We start from the raw sequence: 23,911 nt of genomic DNA, 5'->3' as shown, positions 1-23,911 counted from the left end.
CTCAACAGATACCACTCCGTTGTGGTTGCACCTACGGTACAGCCATCTGCACCACTGAGGCACGCAAGCCTCCCCACCAACGGCAAGGTCCATGGTTCATGGGGGGAAAATTTCAGTTAATAATATAATTATCTACGATTAACATTTTTAGCAAGAATATTCTTAAGAAATAGCAGCCTGTTGTTGCTCTAGCGTAATGAGTAGCGTCTGCGTCCGGTAATGAATCCTTCATGGGGTGGTGGTTCGCGCCTAAACGCTCCCAATTTTTTTTCCTAATATTCGCGTTTTTATTTAGTTCTGATACTTTGTTATCAGTTTAATATAAGTATATGCTATAATATTTGATGTTATGTAAATATAACTTCACCTTTTTTTGAGGGGTGACTTTGTTCGATTGGCGTAATTACAGGACAGCTTGCACTACTTGTGTAAAGATATTCTGGTCCTTTTTCTTTTACGCTTCGTAATGCACATGTTGCAAAGATTCTTCTATTGGGTAGGAACAGTGGTCAAGTAAGACTGACTTTGGGGTTCTACTAAAATTTGAGAATGATGAAATAATGTTTATCTTATGCAGAGAAGTATTCCAAATTTGTACCGCACTGTTTGTAATGGAACTTTTATAAGCCTGTGTCCTTATTGATTGGACATGGTACTTCCCTTTTCGTGGACGATGGAGGAAATGTGCGTTTTAATAGAGCTAACGTGGGAATTTTACGCGCGCCCGATTCGTAAACAGTGTAATTTACGAACTAGAAACATCCCTCAAACTGCCGCTGGAGTGCGTTGCGATCTCGTCTACCACGTTGGGGCCCACGTACCGTATGCACAAGTTGCATCGTTCCTGAGCATTCAGCAGCACGTTGAACACGGCACGCTCAAACTTAACGTTCGACAGCGCGGTCCGTGTGCCGACGGCTTAAGGCCGTGTCCTACGTGAGCGACAGAAGCGAGCGACTTCTGGATACGCGACACTTCAGCGACAAGCAGCAGCATCGGGCGACAACCTTGGGTGTCCTGCGTGCGAGCGACCGTGTCGCGCTACGAGGTGGTTGCTTAGAGCCAACCAGCTGTTTCTATAAACCAGCGTCCTTACCTTGTAGAATACTGTAGCTGGAGAGTAAGGCTACAGAATTAGGTTTACTTTAGAAAATAAAGCGAAAAGGAATGCTGTGCATGAAATTTACAAAGGGAGGAATCTCCAAGGAGAATTTCATAAGTATCGTCAACTACAAAGATCACCAGCCAAATTCTTCGAATACACGTGAATGAGCAGAGGAGCATCCGACTATGTCATCAACAAACTAAATACGAATGTTTTTATACATGATCAAGAACTTTTAACAGCCAATAAATGCGGAGGTATGAATATTACATGGCTAACTACGCTATATACAAACATAAGTACACAGATTGACACCATTGAGTCATAGCTGTCTGTGGTGTAGGGTAGTGTTCGCCATTCGCAATAGCATTTGAAGAAAAGAACTTGGTTCAATTCTGGGCCATTCTTACATTTTTACTGACTCAGTTATGATTATGTGTACTAAGTTTTATGTATACTGTTTACACTGCATCGCTAAGTATATTTTTAAGGTATGACCAAAGAACTAGATCTTCACATCGACCCCAGTATATCACACCCATTTAATTCCTAGTAAATTACAATGAACCACGAAATTTTATAGATACTTCATGTTGCGAACGTAATCATCAGTAGTCACTGTTATGGCCAAGCGTTTCAATTACTCTAAATAGTTTGTAAAAGTAAAGCTTACAAAATTTTTGAAAAGAAAGTCAAACGTTTTGTGTAATGACTTGTCTAATAGCATGAAATAAAAAGAAATTAGGGAAACGTTTGGTGCACCTCATTTTCTGTTCATCATTTCGAGCATCATCCAAAGTCACGTAGTTCGTTTCTCTGATCTACTTATTCCATTTACACAAATTATTTCATAAAATATTTGAGTGATTTCTTCCATTTTTGAATTTCAAGTTTCATTCAGAAAGCATGATCTTACTGACTCCTCGTTTACCTTCCTGACGTACTTGATTCGAAGGAAGCCTTTTTGACATTTAAATACCGCATAAATGTATCTTTTTATTTGCAAAATAGCCAGGTCTTGAACACATGAAATTTTTGACACTTCATTAAAGCAAATTTCGCGAAATATTTCAATTTTTCCTCAGCTTATTAATTAAGTATTCGTTCATTACCCTGATTACTTTCAAGCAGTTGAATATTTTCATGCCAAACTAGACCTCATGCTGGTCACTTTGACACCCCATTTACCTGTTTCTCTCCCTTTGTTTGCCTATGAAAATATGGACAAAATCTCATGGTGTAAGTTGTAGGGAGTCTTGTTTTCGCTCTGCTCATGCATTTACAAAAACGTATCGAGTGTTAATCATATCATAAAACAGTCCTTTCTGCGATTTCCAAAAATCGTCGTTTCAATATCTTGAATCTTTTATGAGATAACGACGATTTTACGACCACTTGATTCACGAAGCACAGGAAACGTTTGGACACGACACGAGCAACCCGTCCGCAGATACGACAACCAATAACTCAATTTTAAATACAATTTAGATATATTAGTTACATTTCATACACAATAACGTATGGCCTTAAATGAACTATACGAAAAGTCTACACAATGTGATTTTACCTCTGCAAATTCTTAAAAATTTCGTGCAGCCATGTACTCAATTTCGTGCAGCACAGTAACTATGACGAGTAACGAAAATAAATTCTGACCTTTATCGTTTAAAGGCATCAAGTTATAGGTTGCGGAAGAATCAAATTTTGTCACAGAATAGTTTTCTTAAAATCGGATGTTAAGTAATTCATAGCTGCCGTCGTGTCCGCTCAACTGCTTTGCCAAGAAGACATGTGGCTGTCGCTCTGTGTCATGCGTGCTGCAGCGACAAGGTTCAAACACGTTTGAATTCAGACGTCGCCAGTGTCAGAGGAAAACAGGCAGCGACACAGATGTCGCTCACATAGGACACTTCCGTAACTACACCTGCGGGTGTGTTTTGTCGCCTAAAGCTGTCGCGCACTGTCGCTCACGTAGTCTACGTCTATGTATACCTGTGCATTGAAGCGCATCCGATGATATACGAATGGTACCGATGGAAGCCGAAGTATTCACTCGCAGATGTGCTTTCAATCAGGGAAAATTGTCTGCAGCTGTGCACTTTGCAGCTCATGCTGCCTGCCGACAAAGAGAAGAATGAAGGGTGAATATGGAAATTGTAACGGAGTAACATAAACTGAAGCAGAGAGAAACATATACGCATACACACACACACACACACACACACACACACACACACACACACACACACACACACGATATGCTTCAAATACGCGATTGTTCTTTTGAAACAGGCGCGACCAATTTCCATCCCCATTCTTTTGTAGCTCGAGCTTGTTCAAATGGTTCAAATGGCTCTGAGCACTATGGGTCTTAACATCTAAGGTCATCAGTTCCCTAGAACTTAGAACTACTTAAACCTAACTAACCAATGGACATCACACACATCCATGCCCGAGGCAGGATTCGAACCTGCGACTGAAGCGCCTAGAACCGCTCGGCCACCCCGGCCGGCACCTCGAGCTAGTGCTCCGCCTCTAATGACGCCGCTGTTGACAAGACGTTGAACTCTTCCTTCCTTCTTTTGATATCACCACGTCAGGAACAAACCTTATACAGTATTATACAAAATACGCAGCACGTTAAAAGACCACAGACTACTGCGGGGGAAAAGAAAAAAGAAAATAAAGACTCTGCATTCACAGTAATGGCAAAAAAGACATGCCATTGAGACCTGTAAGAGAAGTGGTGCTGTGAGGATTTTTACGTACCAAATGTATGGGTTTTTGACAGATCTCTGTTCACCAACTGCATGATAGCTAGTCAAAATATCCACGGGTGTACTGCCGGTCTGTAGTGTCCAACGGGCACAATATTTCGGCGATCAAACATGTCGCCATCATCAGGTGAACTGACGGACTGAGCTCCTGTGAACGTGCCGGCACGGAGATCCGTACGCTATGGCTGCTCAGGGGAAACTGGGTTCGGTCGTCGTCGTCGTGCGTGACAACTCGTGCATTCACTGCACGTTTTTGGCAGGTTAAGCAGGGCCTGCTGTTCCTGCGTCAGAGATCGCAGTTTGTCGTTGTGGTCCTCACGTTTTGTTCGTCTTCACGTCTTCACGCTTCGTAATTTTTCTTCTCTTGCTGCTTGGATTACTCCAGCAGCAGGTCTGGCCATCTGGTCGCTGGGCGCTGGGCGCCAGTGGGGTTGGTTTCCCAGCCCCCTGACCAGCGGGTTTTCGGAGGTCCTCGTCAACTCATAGAATGGTGTAGCGAGCGCGCGGAAGCGGCGCTCCAACATCTGGACTCCAGCGGCGTCGTGCAGCCTGCGTGTGCCGTAGTCCCTCGGCAGGTGTAGAGCCAGCCAACTGGGTTCGGTCGCGGCGGCAGCCGATTTAAATACCCACCGCCCGCGGCGCGCTCCCTCCGCCGTCCGCGCCCCGCGCCACGGTCGCGCGGTGGAACAGATTGCGACGGCGTCTGAGATGACGTCGGTGTGATGGCTCTGTCCGCCGTGGTCGTCACAACTATACGTTTGCTCGATTTACTCTTGATTAACCCAATCGCTGGTTCCCAAGCCTTGCTAAGATTATAGCCACAGTCACGGTTTATGAGGTCGTCATTGGTGCGAATTTCGATGGCCTCTCTAGCAACGCTGTCCCAGTATCTCGACGTCTGTACCAGAATCCTCGTGCGGTCATACTCCATAGCGTGATTTTCCGACAAACAGTGTTCAGCGACCGCCGACTTGTTCGGATACATCAGTCGAGTTTACCTCTGTTGTTCACGGCATCGATCTTCGACGGTACGCATCGTCTGGCCAATATACGACTTGCCACATTGACACGGAATCTGGTACACGCCGGCCTTCCTCAAACCGAGGACATCTTTGGCGCTCCCCACCAGTGCACGAGTTTTATTCGGAGGACAAAACACAGTTCCAACCCGGTGTTTCTTCAGAATGCGGGCGATTTTCCCCGAGAGTGCGCCTGTGTATGGAATAAATGCAGTGCCTACCTCCTCCCTCGTGACTTCATCCATCTCAACAGGTTGTGATGCAGTGGTTGGGCGGAGAGCACGTTGGATCTGCCACTCTGAGTACAGTTCTCAGATGTTCCAATTCCTGGGGTAGACTCTCTGTGTCAGAGATAGTGCGCGCCCTATGTATTAGAGTTTTAAGTACCCCATTCCTCTGTGAAGGGTGGTGGCAGCTGTCTGCGTGCAAATACAGATCAGTGTGTGTTGTCTTTCGATACACCCCATGACCTAGGGTGCCGTCAGCCCTTCTCCTGACCAAGACGTCAAGGAAAGGTAATTTACCCTCCGTTTCAGTCTCCATAGTGAATTTGATGTTGGGGTGTATGGAGTTTAGATGTGTAAGGAAGTCAAGGAGTTTATTCATACCATGTGGCCAGATGACGAATGTGTTGTCCACGTAACGGAAAAAGCAAGTAGGTTTCCATTCGGATGACGACAGGGCTTCCTCCTCGAAGTTCTCCATGTACAAATTCGCTACCACCGGTGGCGACTCCCTCCGTTTGTTCGTAGTATTCTCCATTAAAAAGAAAATACGTGGAAGTCAAGACATGCCTAAAAAATTCAGTAGTATTCTCGTCAAACTTCTGACTAATCAATTCTAGCGACTCTCCCTCGTAAACAAGGAAACGACGTCAAAACTCACCTTGATATCTGACTCATCCAACCTGAAGCTATCAAGGCGTTTAACAAAATCCACGGAATTACGGATGTGATGAGGGCATTTACCCACATAAGGACTTAATATTCCAGTCAGGTATTTGGCCAACAAATATGTAGGTGCCCTGATGTTGCTGACAATGGTGCATAATGGTACCCCCTCTTTGTGAACCTTCGGGAGTCCATATAGTCTAGGCGGTACCGGAGCTTGGGGGTAACAATTTCTTAGCGTCACCCTCCGGTAAATCTGCGTCCTTGAGAAGAACCCTCGTGTTGTTCTCCACCTTCAATGTAGGGTCAACGCTGATCTTTCGGTAGGAATCGTCATTTAGCAGGCTCTGCATCTTATCAGTGTAGTCTTTATGGGAGACAACAACTGTAGCATTGCCTTTGTCAACCGGGAAGGCAACAATTTCAGATCACGAATGGCCGCCCTCTCTTTACTGCTGATATTTGACTGCATCGGCTTGGATTTCGTCAACGCACGACAAGTTTCACGACGTATTTCCTCAAGAATCACAGCATGATAGCTGATAACTTGTCGTAAAAAGTAACTGCTTTTCTCATCACGGTGTCCCTTTTTATTAATTTCTTTTGCACAACGTCCTGTAGGAATAAATAATAAATGAGACAAAACTGCTGTCTGTCTTCAACCCTTTTCAGTCTGAACTTAGAAAATATGAGTGACCACAGTCCGCTAGATGAAAAGGGGGTAAAAATTGGAGGCCAGAAGAATATGATGTTTGAGGTTCCCAGACGACATGGTCCTTCTAGCAACAGACGAAAATGAATTACAGCATGCAGTGGATACCACTAAAGCTAAGGGCTATAGGAAGAAAATCAGTACAAAGAAAACAAAAGTAAAGGCACTTGGATGAAATACAAGGCTAAAGATAATAATATTAAATGCATAAATATTAGGAAATATCCAAAGCTTTAAGTACCTAGGAAACAGGATAGAAAGCCATTACGAAGAGGATCACTGAAATTAAAACCAGGATAGCAATGGTGAAACAGACATTTTGCAATAAAAAGAAGGTTTTCTGCAGTGATGTCGACAAAGCTTCGAGGAACAGACTATTAAAATGTTTTGTATGCAGTGTTCTCCCGTATGGTGCTACAAAGGTTTGAGGAAAGGACTATTAAAATATTTTATATGTAGTGTCTTCCTGTATGTTGCTACAAAAGTTTAAAGAAAAGACTATTAAAATACTTTATATGCAGTGTCCTCCTATATAATCCCTAAACGTGGACAACGAGGAAGAAAGACAGATCAAGACTGCTGGCTTTTTAGATGTAGACGCGTCGGAGGCCAGAAAGAATAAATTGACGGATAGACTGAAAAATATGAAGCTATTGAGAAGGATGGGAGAGGAAAGAAAATTATGGAATGTAATATAAAGAAAGAAGTGAAAGTGGATTGGACATGTGTTAAGAAAGAAGGAGGACCTTAGAGAGGGGTATGTGGAAGCGAAGAGGAGGCGAGAAAATTTTACATCCTGGATTAATCACTGAAACATATTAGCATACGACACCACGGTCCCCTGTTTCTGGGCATATGCAGTCTTAAACAAACTCAAGATTTTAGAACTCGCGCCGTGATTGGCTGATGAGCGCATGACGCGCACCCACAATGAGTAGTTGATTTTGACCAGTAATTTTCTTGTGTAAAATTGGCTTTAAAGTTGCTCAAATAATAGTTGGTACAGGAAGCTGGTTAAAATCTGAACTTGACTGCAGTGAGACTTTTGTGGAAAGTTGAAGCGTATATCGGACGCATAACTTAGATCCACCAAAATAGAAATTGAAGCTGCAAGTAAGATAGTTTGGAAAAGACTCGATATCGGGAGTTAGCATAAAAGTGTTAACTGGATTCTTCTATTGACCACCAGTCTCACCTCCGGAGGTAACCGAAAACTTTAGAGAAAACCTCAGTATTCTTGCACGTAAATTCCCCAAACATACAGCAATCACTGGTGGAAACTTAAAAAGTCCAACAGTACATTGGCAAAGGCACAGTTTTGTTGGTGGCGGGGGCGATAAAACATCCTGTGGTTCATTACTAGATGCCTTCTCTGGCAACTACACCACTGGCCATTAAAAAAATTGCTACACCTCACGATGATGACGTGCTACAGACGCGAAATTTAACCGGCGGGAAGAAGATGCTGTGATATGCAAATGATTAGCTTTTCAGAGCATTCACACAAGGTTGGCGCCGGTGGATACACCTACAACGTGCTGACATGAGGAAAGTTTCCAACTTATTTCTCATACACAAACAGCAGTTGACCGGCGTTGCCTGGTGGAACGTTGTTATGATGCTACATGTAAGCACGAGAAATGCGTACCATCTCGTTTTCGACTTTGATAAAGGTCAGATTGTAGCCTATCGCGATTGCGGTTTATCGTATCTACATCTACATCCATACTCCGCAAGCCACCTGACGGGGTGTGGCGAAGGGTACCTTGAGTCTTCTGTCTACCCTATCTGGTACGGATCCAACACTGCTGAGCAGTATTCAAGCAGTGGGCGAATAAGCGTACTGTAACCTACTTCCTTTGTTTTCGGATTGCATTTCCTTAGGATTCTTACAATGAATCTCAGTCTGGCATCTGCTTTACCGACGATCAAATTTATATGATCATTCCATTTTAAATCACTCCTAATACCTACTCCCAGATAATTTATGGAACTAACTGCTTCCAGTTGCTGACCTGCTATATTGTAGCTAAATGATAAAGGATCTTTCTTTCTATGTATTCGCAGCACATTACACTTGTCTACATTGAGATTTAATCGCCATTCCTTGCACCATGCGTCAATTCTCTGCAAATCCTCCTGCATTTCAGTACAATTTTCCATTGTTACAACAACTCGATATACCACAGCATCATCCGCAAAAAGCCTCAGTGAGCTTCCGAAGTCATCCACAAGGTCATTTATGTATATTGTGAACAGCAACGGTGCTACGACACTCCCCTGCGGCACACGTGAAATCATTCTTACTTCGGAAGACTTCTTTCCATTGAGGATGACATGCTGCGTTCTGTTATCTAGAAACTCTTCAATCCAATCACACAACTGGTCTGATAGTCCATACGCTCTTACTTTGTTCATTAAATGACTATGGGGAACTGTACCGAACGCCTTGCGGAAGTCAAGAAACACGGCATCTACCTGTGAACCCGTGTCTATGGCCCTCTGAGTCTCGTGGACGAATAGCGCGAGCTGGGTTTCACACGACCGTCTTTTTCGAAACCCATGCTGATTCCTACATAATCGATTTCTAGTCTCCAGAAAAGTCATTATCCTCGAACATAACACGTGTTCCAATTCTACAACTGATCGACGTTAGAGATATAGGTCTATAGTTCTGCACATCTGTTCTGGTATCCCATCAGGTCCAGCGGTCTTTCCTCTTTTGATCGATTTTAATTGTTTCTCTATCCCTCTGTCGTCTATTTCGATATCTACCATTTTGTCATCTGTGCGACAATCTGGAGGAGAAACTACAGTGTAGTCTTCCTCTGTGAAATAGCTTTGGAAAAAGACATTTAGTATTTAGGCCTTTAGTCTGTCATCCTCTATTTAGTACCATTTTGGTCACAGAGTGTCTGGACGTTTAGTTTTGATCCACCTACCGCTTTGACATAAGACCAAAATTTCTTAGGTTTTTCTGCCAAATCAGTACATAGAACTTTACTTTCGAATTCATTGAATGCCTCTCGTATAGTCCTCCTTATACTACATTTCGCTTCGCTTAATTTTTATTTGTCTGCAGGGCTTTGGCTAACAAAAATTACGCGAAGCGAAATGTAGTGTGAGGACTTGGCAGAAAATCGTAAGAAATTTTGGTCTTATATCTTATCGCGACATTGCTGGTCGCATTGGTCGAGATCCAATGACTGTAAGCAGAACATGGAATCGGTGGGTTCAGGAGTGTAATACGGAACGCCGTGCTGGATCCCAACGGCCTCGTATCACTAGCAGTCAAGATGACAGGCATCTTATCCGCATGACTGTAACGGATCGTGCAGCCACGTCTCGATCCCTGAGTCAACAGATGGGGACGTTTGCAAGACAACAACCATCTGCACGAACAGTACGACGACGTTTGCAGCAGCGTGGACTATCAGCTCGGAAACCATGTGTGCAGTTACCCTTGACGCTGCATCACATACAGGAGCGTCTGCAATGGTATAGTAAACGACGAACCTGGATGCACGAATGGCAACACGTAATTTTTTTCGGATGAATCCAGGTTCTGTTTACAGCACATGATGGTCGCATCCGTGTTTGGCGACATCGCGGTGAACGCACATTGGAAGCGTGTATTCGTCATCGCCATACTGGCGTATCACCCGGCGTGATGGTATGGGGTGCCATTGGTTACACGTCTCGGTCACCTCTTGTTCGCACTGACGGCTCTTTGAACAGTGGACGTTACATTTCAGATGTGTTACGACCCTTGGCTCTACCCTTCATTCGATTCCTGCGAAACCCTACATTTCAGCAGGATAACGCACGACCGCATGTTGAAGGTCCTGTAGGACTTTTCTGGATACAGAAAATGTTCGATTGCTGTCCTGGCCAGCACATTCCTCAGATCTCTCACTTACGGAAAACGTCTGGTCACTGGTGGCCGAGCAACTGGCCCGTCACAATACGCCAGTCACTACTCTTGATGAACTGTGGTATCGTGTTGTAGCTGCAAAGGTAGCTGTACCTGTACACGTCACCCAAGCTCTGTTTGACGTAATGCCCAGTCGTATCAAGGCCGTTATTACGGCCAAAGGTGGTTGTTCTGGGTGCTGATTTGTCAGGATCTATGTACCCAAATTACGTGAAAATGTAACCACATGTCAGTTCTAGAATAATATATTTGTCCAATGAATACCCATTTATCATCTGCATTTCTTCTTGGTGTAGCAATTTTAATGGTTAGTAGTGTACTTAGACCAGGTAGTTTAGAACCCCACTCATGATGGAGATATATTGGATCTAATGGCAACAAATAAATCTGACCTCTTTGAGGACGTCAACATTGAAACAGGTATCGTTCGTTGGTCAAGAGGCAATTGTAGCAGCAATGGTTACCAAACTAGAAAGGGCACATAAAAAAATAGAAAGATTTATATTTGGAGTAGACCAGATAAAAAAAACAGTGAAGTCATATCTTAATAAAGAACTTGAAACTCTTAGCTCAGTATAGGACTAATTTTTTAGAAGATTTCTCGTGAAGTTTTGGCTAAAGGTAGTTTTAAAATGGATTACAAATAGCCTCAACCGCAAAAACATTTATTTCGATTGAACTCGGATTCGGTTAGTTATTTGACCATCCTTAGGCCATCATACCATGATGGTTGGCGGTGGCCGTTGAACGTAGGCGGTGTTGAGACTTCACGAACGTCAACTGCACTGGATAGACATGTTAACCTGTAGCCGGTAGAACAGTTCATGATGAGAGAGACCCTCCACAGTACACAGTCACATTCTAAAGAAATAGAGACTACTTCATAAAAGGTGTAAAATAAAGCATAGAGCTACAGAGAGATGCTGAATGTTATGCGTTTGGCTGTCAAGAGAGCAATGTGTGAATGATCTTTCGCAAATTCCGGCCGCAGGTTCGAATCCTGCCTTGGGCATGGATGTGTGTGATGTCCTTAGGTTAGTTAGGTTTAAATAGTTCTAAGTTCTAGGGGACTGATGACCACAGATGTTAAGTCCCATAGCGCTCAGAGCCATTTGCACCATCTTTCGCAAAACCCAGAGAAATTCTGGTTGAATGTTAATGCTGTTGGTGCCACCAAAGTTAGCATTCAGTCACTCCCGGATGAAACGAGAACTGATATTGAGGGTAGCAAAGCAGAAGCAGAACTGCTTACTTCGTTTTCAAATGTTCGTTTACAACCCTGGAGAAACGCTCGAATTTAATCCTCCTACAACTTAAAAAAATGGGTGAAAATGCGTATTAGTGTCAGTGGCGGTGAGAAAACAGCTGACATTGTCAAAATTAAACAAAGCTCCAGAGTCTGATGGAACCCTTGTCAGATTCTATACTGAATTCGAAGCTGATTTAGGCCCTCTGCCACCCATAAACTGTCGTAGATCCATCGGACGAAAAAGCGTACCCACTACTTGGAAGAAAGCAGAGGTAAGAGAAGTAATTCACAAAACTGCCGTCCACTATCCTTAACATCAATTTGTTGGAGAATAATGATGGTTATTTGGAAGCAAATTAACAGGAGGTTCTTTTCTAAGTGAGAACATGTAACTGAACAGGGGCCCCGCAGTTGATCGATAGTACCGGCCAACGCGACCTTAAAAGAGTTCGTTTCGTTCCCTACTTACTCGGAAGTGACGTCAAAATTACATGTCACTCGCTGCGACCACGAAGCTCGATAGCAGTGGACCCAGTAAGCTGGATGTGAGACCAGCTTCTCCTGTGTGTGAGTGGACAATCGGAAACGGGAACATATTCGCAGAAAAAACAAAGACTTGTGACAAAGAAGAATATAAATGTCTTCCTCTTCGTTCCACTCGCAGCAATTTGAGCTGTGTTCTTAGAGTCCGGCCTAAACACACTGTCGGAAATCGTGACATATTCGGAAAAGAACGGCCACATATTTGTGACGAGCAAGAATACAAATGTCATTGCTGGTAGTATCACTCACAGCTATTTCATTTTTCGTTTCTCAATCAGAATCCAGAAAATCGCACAAACTCATTCCTGAGAGGCTAAATAACATCGACTATTGCAGAACATACTTGCTTTACATGAATGAAAAGTGAAAGTGAAACAGCATTTAGCTGGGCACAATCCAACTTCTTCGATTCCATGACTGCACGTCTCTAACCTCAAAACACCATGATGAGCACATGCTACAATCAGTAATTTTATCATTCACCTTAATATCTCTTCATAGCTTTTACGGCCAACGTGTCTTTTACTGACATTTAATTACAATAGCTCATGCCAAGAATGACGCGTTTGTGATAAAAGTGCAGTGCGCCATTGCTTTCAAATAGCTTACCGTCATAACACGCAACTTACAACAGGAGCACACTGAAATAAAACGAAATCCAATATGGCGTCTCCAAAGTTCTCGATTTGTCTGTCGCTGTCGATTTTCGTGGTCGCATCGATTTGCGCATCATTTCGACGTCAGTTCCGCGCAGGCTGGGAGTGACAACCACCACCTAGAGACTTTAGGTGGGGGTAGAGTGTGGGGCTGGGCCGTGGATACCACGGGGGTGAAAGCTATATGGGAGAAGAGGCAACAAGCCAGGTAGTTCCGGACCACTAGAGGAGCTGTGGGTCAAACGAAGCTGCACTTCACCAATGAGAACTGTCCAATGGCGGTTATTGATATTATATCGTCTTGCTCTGTACTGAAGTCCACGGTCACAGTCGTCTTTGTATATGTTTCATATTTACACACTAATCATCTTCATTATAAGCAGGTTTATAACATTAAATTTCATAGAGTTCACTGTGGAACTGAAGAGATTTCCTGCAGAAAAAATGTCCGCAATTAATCCTAAGGTATGATATTTAATTTTCAGTAAATAATCTCGTAGCCTATAAATGAAATGTATTCTCTTCTGTCGTGGATGAAGCTGTGTGATTTCTGTTTGCTTACTTAGCCTAAATAACTTTGATCTGTCAGCAGTTTTATTTGATGAAGAATTTTATGTTTTTCAGAATATTCAACACAACAAATTGACGTAGAAATACTCCTGTAAATTTCTTGGCTGTTCATCTGGATATTACGTCGGTTCAACGTAGAAAGTTAGGAACAAACATTTCAACAGATTTCCAAAACTACTTCAAGGATTGCTTCTGAAGCGGAAAAGTGTTTGTTAACTGTGACCTGATGTGAATTGTGCTACTTATTTTGTTTGTGAAGATCATTTTTTCGAGGAAGATTTTATGAATAGAACTAGGCATAGGCTAAACAGGGGTGAGTTTCCAAAACATGTGGCAGGTGCTCCATGTGAAACTGTTAATATCAGTAGTGAATCAGGTGAAACTGTTGCTCATAGTGACATTTTTATTGTGTGCTTAAAAAATAAAACCGAGCGAGGTCGCGCAGTGGCTAGCACACAGGACTCGTATTCGGGAGGACGAAGGTTCAATTCCGTCTTCGGCCATCCTGATTCAAGTTTTCCGTGATTTCCCTAAATCGCTTCAGGCAAATGCCGGGATGGTTCCTTTGAAAGGGCACAGCCGACTTCCTTCCCCATCCTTCCCGAGCTTGCGCTCCGTCTCTAATGACCTCGTTGTCGACGGGACGTTAAACACTAATCTCCTCCTCCTCCTTAACAAGTAAAAAGTAAGTTTTGTTTTCATTTCACTGTTTTTATCCACCTTTTCTATTTTTTCTATTTTTGGTATTAATTACTGTGTTGAAGCGTTTACAGTTGTAAGATGTAGGAACTTTTTTTTTAAGAAATTAATGGTTAGTAGTGCACGTTTCCTGGGCAATTACTCAGAAATTACAGTCCTGAAACATAGTTGTAAAAAATTTTAGAGTTCTTCATTCATTAACACTGTGACAAAGATTTCTTAATTGAACCTCTTTAACTGCCGATTATTCTCTTAATAATAGTTTTTTTTCTTCCATTGACTCCACGGCTTATAAGATGTCAAAGTATGACATTATTCAGAAATATTTGTGGTCCAATTTATATGCAACAATTTTTATTTAGCTTGTGACAGTTATTTAGACTACAGGCTTGTTTCGATTTAGTGTCAATTTCAAGTGTTGCGTCTAGTTTTTGTAACGCACAAAGCGTCCTGGAACTCTTAATGTTGATAGAAATCAATATAAGTGTTTTAGTTTGGAAGTCTATTCTTGATGTTTGTACCTGACAGTTGCTGCTCAAGAAAAGATCATAGAAGCAGCGACTGTCAGACGTAAACGTCAAGAATAGACTTGTGAACTGACACACTTATATTGATTTTTATCAACATATAAGAGCTCCAGGATGTTTCGTGCGTCATAAAAACTAGACGCAACACTTGAAACTGGCAGTAAGTCAAAATAAGCTTGTAGCTTAAATAGCTGAAGCTAAATAAAATTGTTGCAGCTAAATTGGACTACAAATATTTCTGAATAATAGGTTGTCACTGCTGTATTGCAGTGTGCTATAGCTGTGTTTAAATTATTTTATTATAATGCTAGCCAAAATAATTACATAGCACGCCCAGAAAACTGAGATAAGAAAATTAAAAGAAAAAGCGTACATAAGCTAGGAGGGATGCAACCCGCAATGTTTATCCTTTTCTTAGTTCATCTCCATGCCACTAGAGGCGCTGCTATCGGTCAGTGTTGCCCTCTTTCAACACGAGAGTAGCGCTTCTCTTTTCTTGTTGTTCTGTGGTGCGTACCTGGCAGCCATGGGAGGACTCTCGACGGCCTGCCGCAGCGGCAGCTGCCTCGTCCCGAAGGCGGGCAGGCGGGGGCGGCTGGCGGTGGCGGAGCGTCGCAGCGCCAGGCTCTGGCCCGGCGGCGCCTCCACGGCGTCGCGCACGAACGACGGCTCATCGGGCGGTGGCACGTGCAGACCGCGCGACGTCGCCAGCAGCAGCCACACCGACAGCGCCACCGGGCGCCACATCGCCTGCAACAGCCGCCAACCACATCTGGCTTACACTTCGCGGCTTGCAACACATAATCACTGAAGAAAGAAACCGCAACCAGCCGCACTTTTTCGTGTATGATTTACACTGATGCGGCAAAAGTCATGGGATACCTCCTAATGCTATGTCTAACCTCCTTTCACTTGGCGTAGTGCAGCAAGTCGATGTGGCACGGACTCTACAAGTCATTGGAAGTACCCAGCGGAAACATTGAGCCATGGTGCCTCTACAGGATGTTACGAAAAGGTACGGCCAAGTTTTCAGGAAACATTCCTCACACACAGAGAAAGAAAATATGTTATGTGGACATGTGTCCGGAAACGCTTACTTTCCATGTTAGAGCTCATTTTATTACTACTCTTCAACTCACATTAATCATGGATTGGAAACGCACAGCAACAGAACGCACCAGCGTGATTTCAAACAGTTTGTTACAGGAAATGTTCAAAATGTCCTCCGTTAGCGAGGATACATGCGTCCACCCTCCGTCACATGGAATCCCTGATGCGCTGATGCAGCCCTGGAGAATGGCGTATTGTATCACAGCCGTCCACAATACGAGCACGAAGAGTCTGTACATTTGGTACCGGGGTTGCGTAGACAAGAGCTTTCAAATGCCCCCATAAATGGAAGTCAAGAAGATTGAGGTCAGGAGAGCGTGGAGGCCATGGAATTGGTCCGCCTCTACCAATCCATCGTTAACCGAATCTGTCGTTGAGAAGCGTACGAACACTTCGACTGAAATGTGCAGCAGCTCCATCGTGCATGAACCACATGTTGTGTCGTACTTGTAAACGCACATGTTCTAGCAGCACAGGTAGAGTATCCCGTATGAAATTATGGCGGTGAATCGCGGAAGTACAGTACATACTGACGAAACTAAAATGAGCTCCAACATGGAAATTAAGCGTTTCTGGACACATGTCCACATAACATCATTTCTTTATTTCTGTGTGAGGAATGTTTCCTGAAAGTTTGGCAGTACCTTTTTGTAACACCTTGTATAGCCATCCACAATTGCGAAAGTGGCTCATTGTTTGGGTGTCAACACACTCACACACGCTGTCACTTGAAAAGCCCCACTCGTGCATGTTGTATTTGCAGCTACCCTCTTCAGGACGATATCTGTTTACTTGCACCCAAACCTCCCTTGGTTGGTAGAAGCCTGGAACGGGAACTGTTGGACTGTCTACAAGTTCGTGGTTTCGGGTTCTTGTAGCTTGCCACTCACGTTTCCACTCTGCGCCCTGGTCGAATCCTGTGGATAGCATTTGGACTCCAATTTCATATGCTGGTCTTCTACATTTGAGGCGTTTCCCGGGCAGTGAAAGCAAATCGTCACGAAGAGGGATCGAGTTGTTTTCAGAAACTTGCTGATAGAGGTTGTAAAGAGCAGCCTTTCGACGGAGGTGTGGTGGACAGATGTTTGAAAGCACTGGTAGCCAGCAATTAGGTGTAGACCGGACTGCACCACTAATTACTCTCACAATTGTGTTCAGTTGGACGTCTACTTTCACTACGTGGGCGCTTCGGACCCACATTGGTGCAAAGTATTCTCAAAATGGTTCAAATGGCTCTGAGCACTATGGGACTTAACTTCTGAGGCCATCAGTCCCCTAGAACTAAGAACTACTTAAACCTAACCAACCTAAGGCCATCACACACATCCATGCCCGAGGCAAGATTCGAACCTCCGACCGTAGCGCTCGCGCGGTTTCAGACTGTAGCGCCTAGAACCGCTCGGCCGCCCCAGTGCAAGGGATTCTCCTCGGAGGACTGATATGGTTGCTTCCCATGTACTACCTGCCAGCTTTCTCACAAGGTTCATTCGTGTTTGTATCTTCTTGGCCAAATTGCTCCCCTTGTACTGCCTGCCAGCTTTCTCACATGGTTCACTCGTGTTTATATCTTCTTGGCCAAGTTGGAAAGATTTTTTTTTGTACGTTAAAGTTCTGTCCAGAGAGACCCCAGGTATTTTTGGCTTTCGTTGTATCTGAATGAGCCAAGAGGGCCGTACTGTGGCCTGATCTTTGCTGATGAAAGACGATTAGAGAGGTGGAACAGGCTTACCTCGGTTTTAGAAACATTTGGCCCCAGTCGCCGTGTCTCAAAATACTCAAAGTTTAGTAAGGCTGTTCGTTAGGAGTTCTTCACATTCAAAATGGTATTCACTCTCATATGAAATTGCCGGGTCATCTGCATATTGGAATTTTCGGAAGGTCAGCTGTGTAGAGGTCCAATCAGACGCTTCCCTGGTGGCATTGAGAAGCTCCATCAAGCATCCCACGAGGCACTCCGTTGGATCGAGTCCATCAACATCCGAGTGTGGTCTGAGCCGTTTTAAAACTTGTGTACTATATATAATTTCACATGTTCACTTATATATATATATATCATACGATAATAATAATAATAATTGCGAAAGTGTTGACGATGCAGGATTTTGAGCACGACCTGATCTCTCCATTACGTCCCATAAATGTTCGATGGGGTCATGTCGAGCGATATTGGTGGCCAAATAATTCGCTCGAATTATCCAGAATGTTCTTCAAACCAACCGCGAATAACTGCGGCCCGGTGACGGCGCATCGTCATCCATAAACATTCCATCGCTGTTTGGGAACATGAAGTCCATGCATGGCTGCAAATGGTCTACTCCAGTCAATGATCGGCTCAGCCGGACCAAGGGCCCAGTCCATTCCGAGTAAACACAGCCCACACAGTTTGAAGCAACCACTTGCTTGCACAGTGCATTGCACGCAACTTGGTTCCAGGGGTCCTCGCCACACTTGAACCCTACCATCACATCTTACCCACTTAAACTGCGACTCGTCTAGGGTACAACCGATATAGCCACTAGCCTTGGAGACGCGCTGCAGCCGATGTTCTGCTGTTAGCAAAAGCATTCGCGTCGGTCGTCTGATGCTGTAGCCCATCAACACCAAATTTCGCTGCAGCGGCGTAACTGATACGTTCGTTGTACGCCCCACATTAATTTCTGCCGTTATTTCGCGCATTGTTGCTTCTGTTAGTACTGTCAACTCAACGCGAACGTCAACTCAAGTCCGTCGGCCACTTCGTTGTCCGTGGTCAGAGGTAAAGCCTGAAATCTGGTATTCTCGGCACACTCTTGACGCTCTGGATCGCTGAATACTGTATTCCCTAGCGATTTTTGAGATGGAGTGTGACCCATGTGTCTGGCTCCAAATACCATTCCACGTTCAAAGTCTTAATTTTTCGGCAACTCTCCCACAGGTGAAGCAAAGCTGTGGAAATTCATAATGCCCTTCTCTACATGCGTTCAAAACCACCTGTTAGACCTATTTGCTACGGGTCGTCCGTCCCCTCCCCCCCCCCCCCCCCACTCTCCCCAGGGTTAACTTCTAAAATTATAGGTTTCGATACGCATTTCTTCAAACCCCCCGCCCCCAGACGTCAAAATCACAATTTTCGATTTTTGAAAACTTCTGATAAAACTTACAATGAGAAAGATCTTTTTTAATAAAATACTGCCTAGAAATTCAAATTCTTAAAAGAATTTCGTATAATCAAAACAATAAAATAAACGTTACTGCCCTCTGTCCCTGTAACAGTGTCACGTTGCTCCCTATTTCTGCTCGATACATATCGGCACAAGTCGGTAGGTAATAAAAGATAAGTTGAGCGTCAATCTGTGCTCTAATAAGGGTGCGGGACGGAGAAAGAGCAAAAGATCGTGAGCGCCAAGGACAAATGCACGTGAGGGGAGGTTGGTTCGTTGATTTGATGGAGGGGACCAAACATCGAGATCATCGGTCCCTGAGGGGAACGATATTTACGTATCGGCTCGAAAGGCTGCCAACCTTTGGCCCATTGTGCACCGTGCACATAGCTGATCATCAGCTACGTCATAAATTACGTCACAGAAGAAGCATGATTTCCTGACAGCACGCTATACAGAAGCTCATGTTCAAACACTCGTTACGGCATCTATTTCTCATTCACACACATAACACGAGACATCATAATACTATTAATTCGCCAAAGTTTCTGCAGGCGATATGTACCGATCACAACTTCGGAGCGAAGCTCGAGTCGGTTGCACTGTAAATCTCTGAGGTCGCTGGCACTCGTAAACGAAAGGCAGTTGAAGCGAAGATTAGCGATATGTTCCGATCACACACACACACACGCACACACACACACATACACTATCTCGCTCAACGCCCTGCCCATCGCATCACGTTGGTCACCCATTGTTACGTTCAAGGATGCAGGCGCAGCAGCAAGTTGCAACTTAATACAGATGTGCTGTTTTAAATCTCCGGTGCTTACATGTGACAGTGTGTTACAAAAGGTCCCATGGAGGTGCCGGAACGCCGTTCCAGGAAATGCCGTGCCGTCCCACACACATCAGCAGTATTCTAGTACTGGATTCACGAGTTATTTCTGAGCAGTCTCCCTTGTAGGCTGGTTTCTTTTCCCCAGTACATACGAATGAATGTCTCTGGCACGTTCTCTACCTACAATTGAGCCTATGTGCTCGTTCTATTTCATATCCGTAGTAAGTGTTACGCCCAGGTATTTGTAGGAATTGACCTATAAAAACTGTAACGCGTTGACATTGTAATCATACGGCACTACATTTTTTCATTTTATGAAGGATACAATTTAATATTTCTAAACACTGAAAGCAAGTTGATAATCTTTGTACCACTTCGAAAAGCTTGTCAAGATCCCACTGAATATTTGTCTACCTTTCATTAAAGAGCACATGCGCTGGAATATCGTCAGTTCTGCAAAATAATTTTTATTTGCCAATACGTATATTTCTCGCTTTTCGTAACTTACGATGCAATGCACGAAAAAACTGCCTGGAAAGTGATGAATACCGGAGTATGTTGTATAGTGGAAATCGGCACTAAGATTTGCCAAGAATTATTTTATTGTGCTTTGGGTCATATTTCATGACTGACAGTCGACAATCGGTATAAGATACGGACCCATTTGCAAAACTTCCACGACTCCTTAATTCTGAATGAGTTCCGTGATGTTGGTGCAGGGAAAAGAATATCCGTCCTTGTACATATCGCTGCTCTAAATGACTGGAGCACAAACTCATCAATTTTCGTAAGGTTTCCAATATCAGCGTCCACAAAATTCCTTTCTGTTGTTACTTCAAAGTTGTAAATGCGTTTTCCACCACTAAATAGCTGAACAGTTTGCAGAAAAGTACGTAAAACGTAATAGCTTCAGCTAACATTGATATGACACAAGCTTCGTCTCAGTCCTAGTCTGAGACGTCACCAGAGCTTAAGCCAACAACAGAGCGTTTTCGATCACGTGATCAAATCTTGATGTTTAACTATTTAAAATCTTTAATTACATATAAATGGTACTTTGTGAGAATATTGAACCGTAAATGTAATATGAATGTTATGATCACTCCAAATACCAACAACCTCAAGCATATTTTTAACATAGGAAAACAGCCCATTAAGCTAAAGTAAACTTCAGGCCACACTACAGATTAATTTGACGCCACTACTATGATTCCGTATTTAAATTCGTTGACTTCGCCAAATCAGGAGCTTTGTCGATTAGGCATGCGATCGCTTACAACGCACGTGTGTGGGCAAATAGAAACGGTCGGTCGTTAATGAAATTGCCTGGCAACCTACTGATGTGTGGTGCGGTTGGGCCAAGCGGCTAATTGCAGCGACATCCCTTGCGGCCGATAGCTGCGATCTGTAGCTAAGGTGAGGACTGGTTTTAGGTATCGACATACCACTTTCTGGCATTACCTTTTCTGGAAGACCAGTTTTTGACAGATCATTAATGCATGGCGGCTAAAAAGAGCAAATCTTCGTCGCACGTAAGTATAATAGATAAAACAGTAAATAAAACACACTACCTTCAGAATCATGAAATAAAATATGGCGTCTGTTTCTTCTGCTCTCTGTTAGCCAATCACACTTTAGAACCACTGACAGGTATCAATTACCGCTAAAAATAACTCGTACCGAAAAAGTAATTTCACCGTGGTCACTGAAATCGCAAAACAATCGTTCCACACATCACTGGTTTACGCGTAGGCGACTCGGAAATTCCAGGAAGCATGAGCTGATACAGTCTCTTCACCCGTATTGTTGCCTCGCTCGCCGCGGCCGTTAAGCATTGTTACTTAAATACCTTTGCTTTTTTGTACATAAAACGAACGGAAACAATAAATCATGCGTATTACTACAATAATTGGAATTCTCTGCCACTTTAGAGCATGTCTACCTTTTGCTCCATACATAGAGGCCAGACAAACGTGTGGTTCCTGAAGAGGGGCAGCAGCCTTTTCAGTAGTTGCAGGGGCAACAGTCTGGATGATTGACTGATCTGGCCTTGCAACATTAACCAAAACGGCCTTGCTGTGCTGGTACTGCGAACACCTGAAAGCAAGGGGAAACTACGGCCGTAATCTTTCCCGAGGACATGCAGCTTTACTGTATGATTAAATGATGATGACGTCCTCTTGGGTAAAATATTCCGGAGGTAAAATAATCCCCCATTCGGATCTCCGGGCGGGGACTACTCAGGAGAACGTCGTTATCAGGAGAAAGAAAACTGGCGTTCTACGGATCGGAGCGTGGAATGTCAGATCCCTGAATCGGGCAGGTAGGTTAGAAAATTTTAAAAGGGAAATGGATAGATTAAAGTTAGATATAGTGGGAATTAGTGAAGTTCGGTGGCAGGAGGAACAAGACTTTTGGTCAGGTGAATACAGTGTTATAAATACAAAATCAAATAGGGGTAATGAAGGAGTAGGTTTAATAATGAATAAAAAAATAGGAATGTGGGTAAGCTACTACAAACAGCATAGTGAACGCATTATTGTGGCCAAGATAGACACAAAGCCAATGCCTACTACAGTAGTACAGGTTTATATGCCAACTAGCTCTGCAGATGATGAAGAAATTGATGAAATGTATGATGAGATAAAAGAAATTATTCAGGTAGTGAAGGGAGACGAAAATTTAATAGTCATGGGTGACTGGAACTCATCAGTAGGAAAAGGGAGAGAAGGAAACATAGTAGGTGATTATGGATTGGGGCTAAGAAATGAAAGAGGAAGCCGTCTGGCAGAATTTTGCACAGAGCATAACTTAATCATAACTAACACTTGGTTCAAGAATCACAAAAGAAGGTTGTATACATGGAAGAATCCTGGAGGTACTAAAAGGTATCAGATAGATTATACAATGGTAAGACAGAGATTTAGGAATCAGGTTTTAAATTGTAGGACATTTCCAGGGGCAGATGTGGACTCTGACCACAATCTATTGGTTATGACCTGTAGGTTAAAACTGAAGAAACTGTAAAAAGGTGGGAATTTAAGGACATGGGATCTGGATAAGCTGAAAGAACCAGAGGTTGTACAGAGTTTCAAGGAGAGCATAAGGGAACAATTGACAGCAATGGGGGAAAAAACACAGTAGAAGAAGAATGGGTAGCTCTGAGGGATGAAGTAGTGAAGGCAGCAGAGGATAAAGTAGGTAAAAAGACGAGGGCTGCTAGAAATCCTTGGGTAACAGAAGAAATATTGAATTTAATTGATGAAAGGAGAAAATATAAAAATGCGGTAAATGAAGCAGGCAAAAAGGAATACAGACGTCTCAAAAATGAGATCGACAGGAAGTGCAAAATGGCTAAGCAGGGATGGCTAGAGGACAAATGTAAGGATGTAGGGGCTTATCTCACTAGGGGTAAGATAGATACTGCCTACAGGAAAATTAAAGAGACCTTTGGAGAGAAGAGAACCACGTGTATGACTATCAAGAGCTCAGATGGCAATCCAGTTCTAAGCAAAGAAGGGAAGGCAGAAAGGTGGAAGGAGTATACAGAAGGTTTATACAAGAGCGATGTACTTGAGGACAATATTATGGAAATGGAAGAGGATGTAGATGAAGACGAAATGGGAGGTAAGATACTGCGTGAAGAGTTTGACAGAGCACTGAAGGACCTGAGTCGAAACAAGGCGCCCGGAGTAGACAACATTCCATTAGAACTACTGACGGCCTTGGGAGAGCCAGTCCTGACAAAACTCTACCAGCTGGTGAGCAAGATGTATGAGACTGGTGAAACACCCTCAGACTTCAAGAAGAATATAATAATTCCAATCCCAAAGAAAGCAGGTGCTGACAGATGTGAAAATTACCGAACTATCAGTTTAATAAGTCACAGCTGCAAAATACTAACACGAATTCTTTACAGACGAATGGAAAAACTGGTAGATGCGGACCTCGGGGAGGATGAGTTTGGATTCCGTTGAAATGTTGGAACACGTGAGGCAATACTGACCTTACAACTTATCTTAGAAGAAAGATTAAGAAAAGGCAAACCTACGTTTCTAGCATTTGTAGACTTAGAGAAAGCTTTTGACAATGTTGACTGGAATACTCTCTTTCCAATTCTAAAGTTGGCAGGGGTAAAA

At 43.5% G+C, this 23,911-nt stretch overlaps 1 protein-coding gene across 2 annotated transcripts in view; it reads right to left on the bottom strand.

Moving 5' to 3' along the window:
• Positions 1–23,911, bottom strand: part of LOC126354154 (probable chitinase 10) — a 256,966-nt gene that overhangs the window by 178,758 nt on the left and 54,297 nt on the right. For both annotated transcript variants that reach the window (XM_050003569.1, XM_050003570.1), the window contains exon 2: positions 15,199–15,431. In XM_050003569.1, the coding sequence (XP_049859526.1) occupies positions 15,199–15,428 (230 nt within the window). In that variant the 5' untranslated portion in view covers positions 15,429–15,431. The remainder of the gene's footprint in view (positions 1–15,198; positions 15,432–23,911) is intronic.

Source organism: Schistocerca gregaria, chromosome 3, assembly GCF_023897955.1.
Source record: "Schistocerca gregaria isolate iqSchGreg1 chromosome 3, iqSchGreg1.2, whole genome shotgun sequence".
NCBI lineage: Eukaryota > Metazoa > Arthropoda > Insecta > Orthoptera > Acrididae > Schistocerca > Schistocerca gregaria.
The sequence above is the reverse complement of the archived record's forward strand: the minus strand, read 5'-3'. Positions and strand labels throughout refer to the sequence as shown.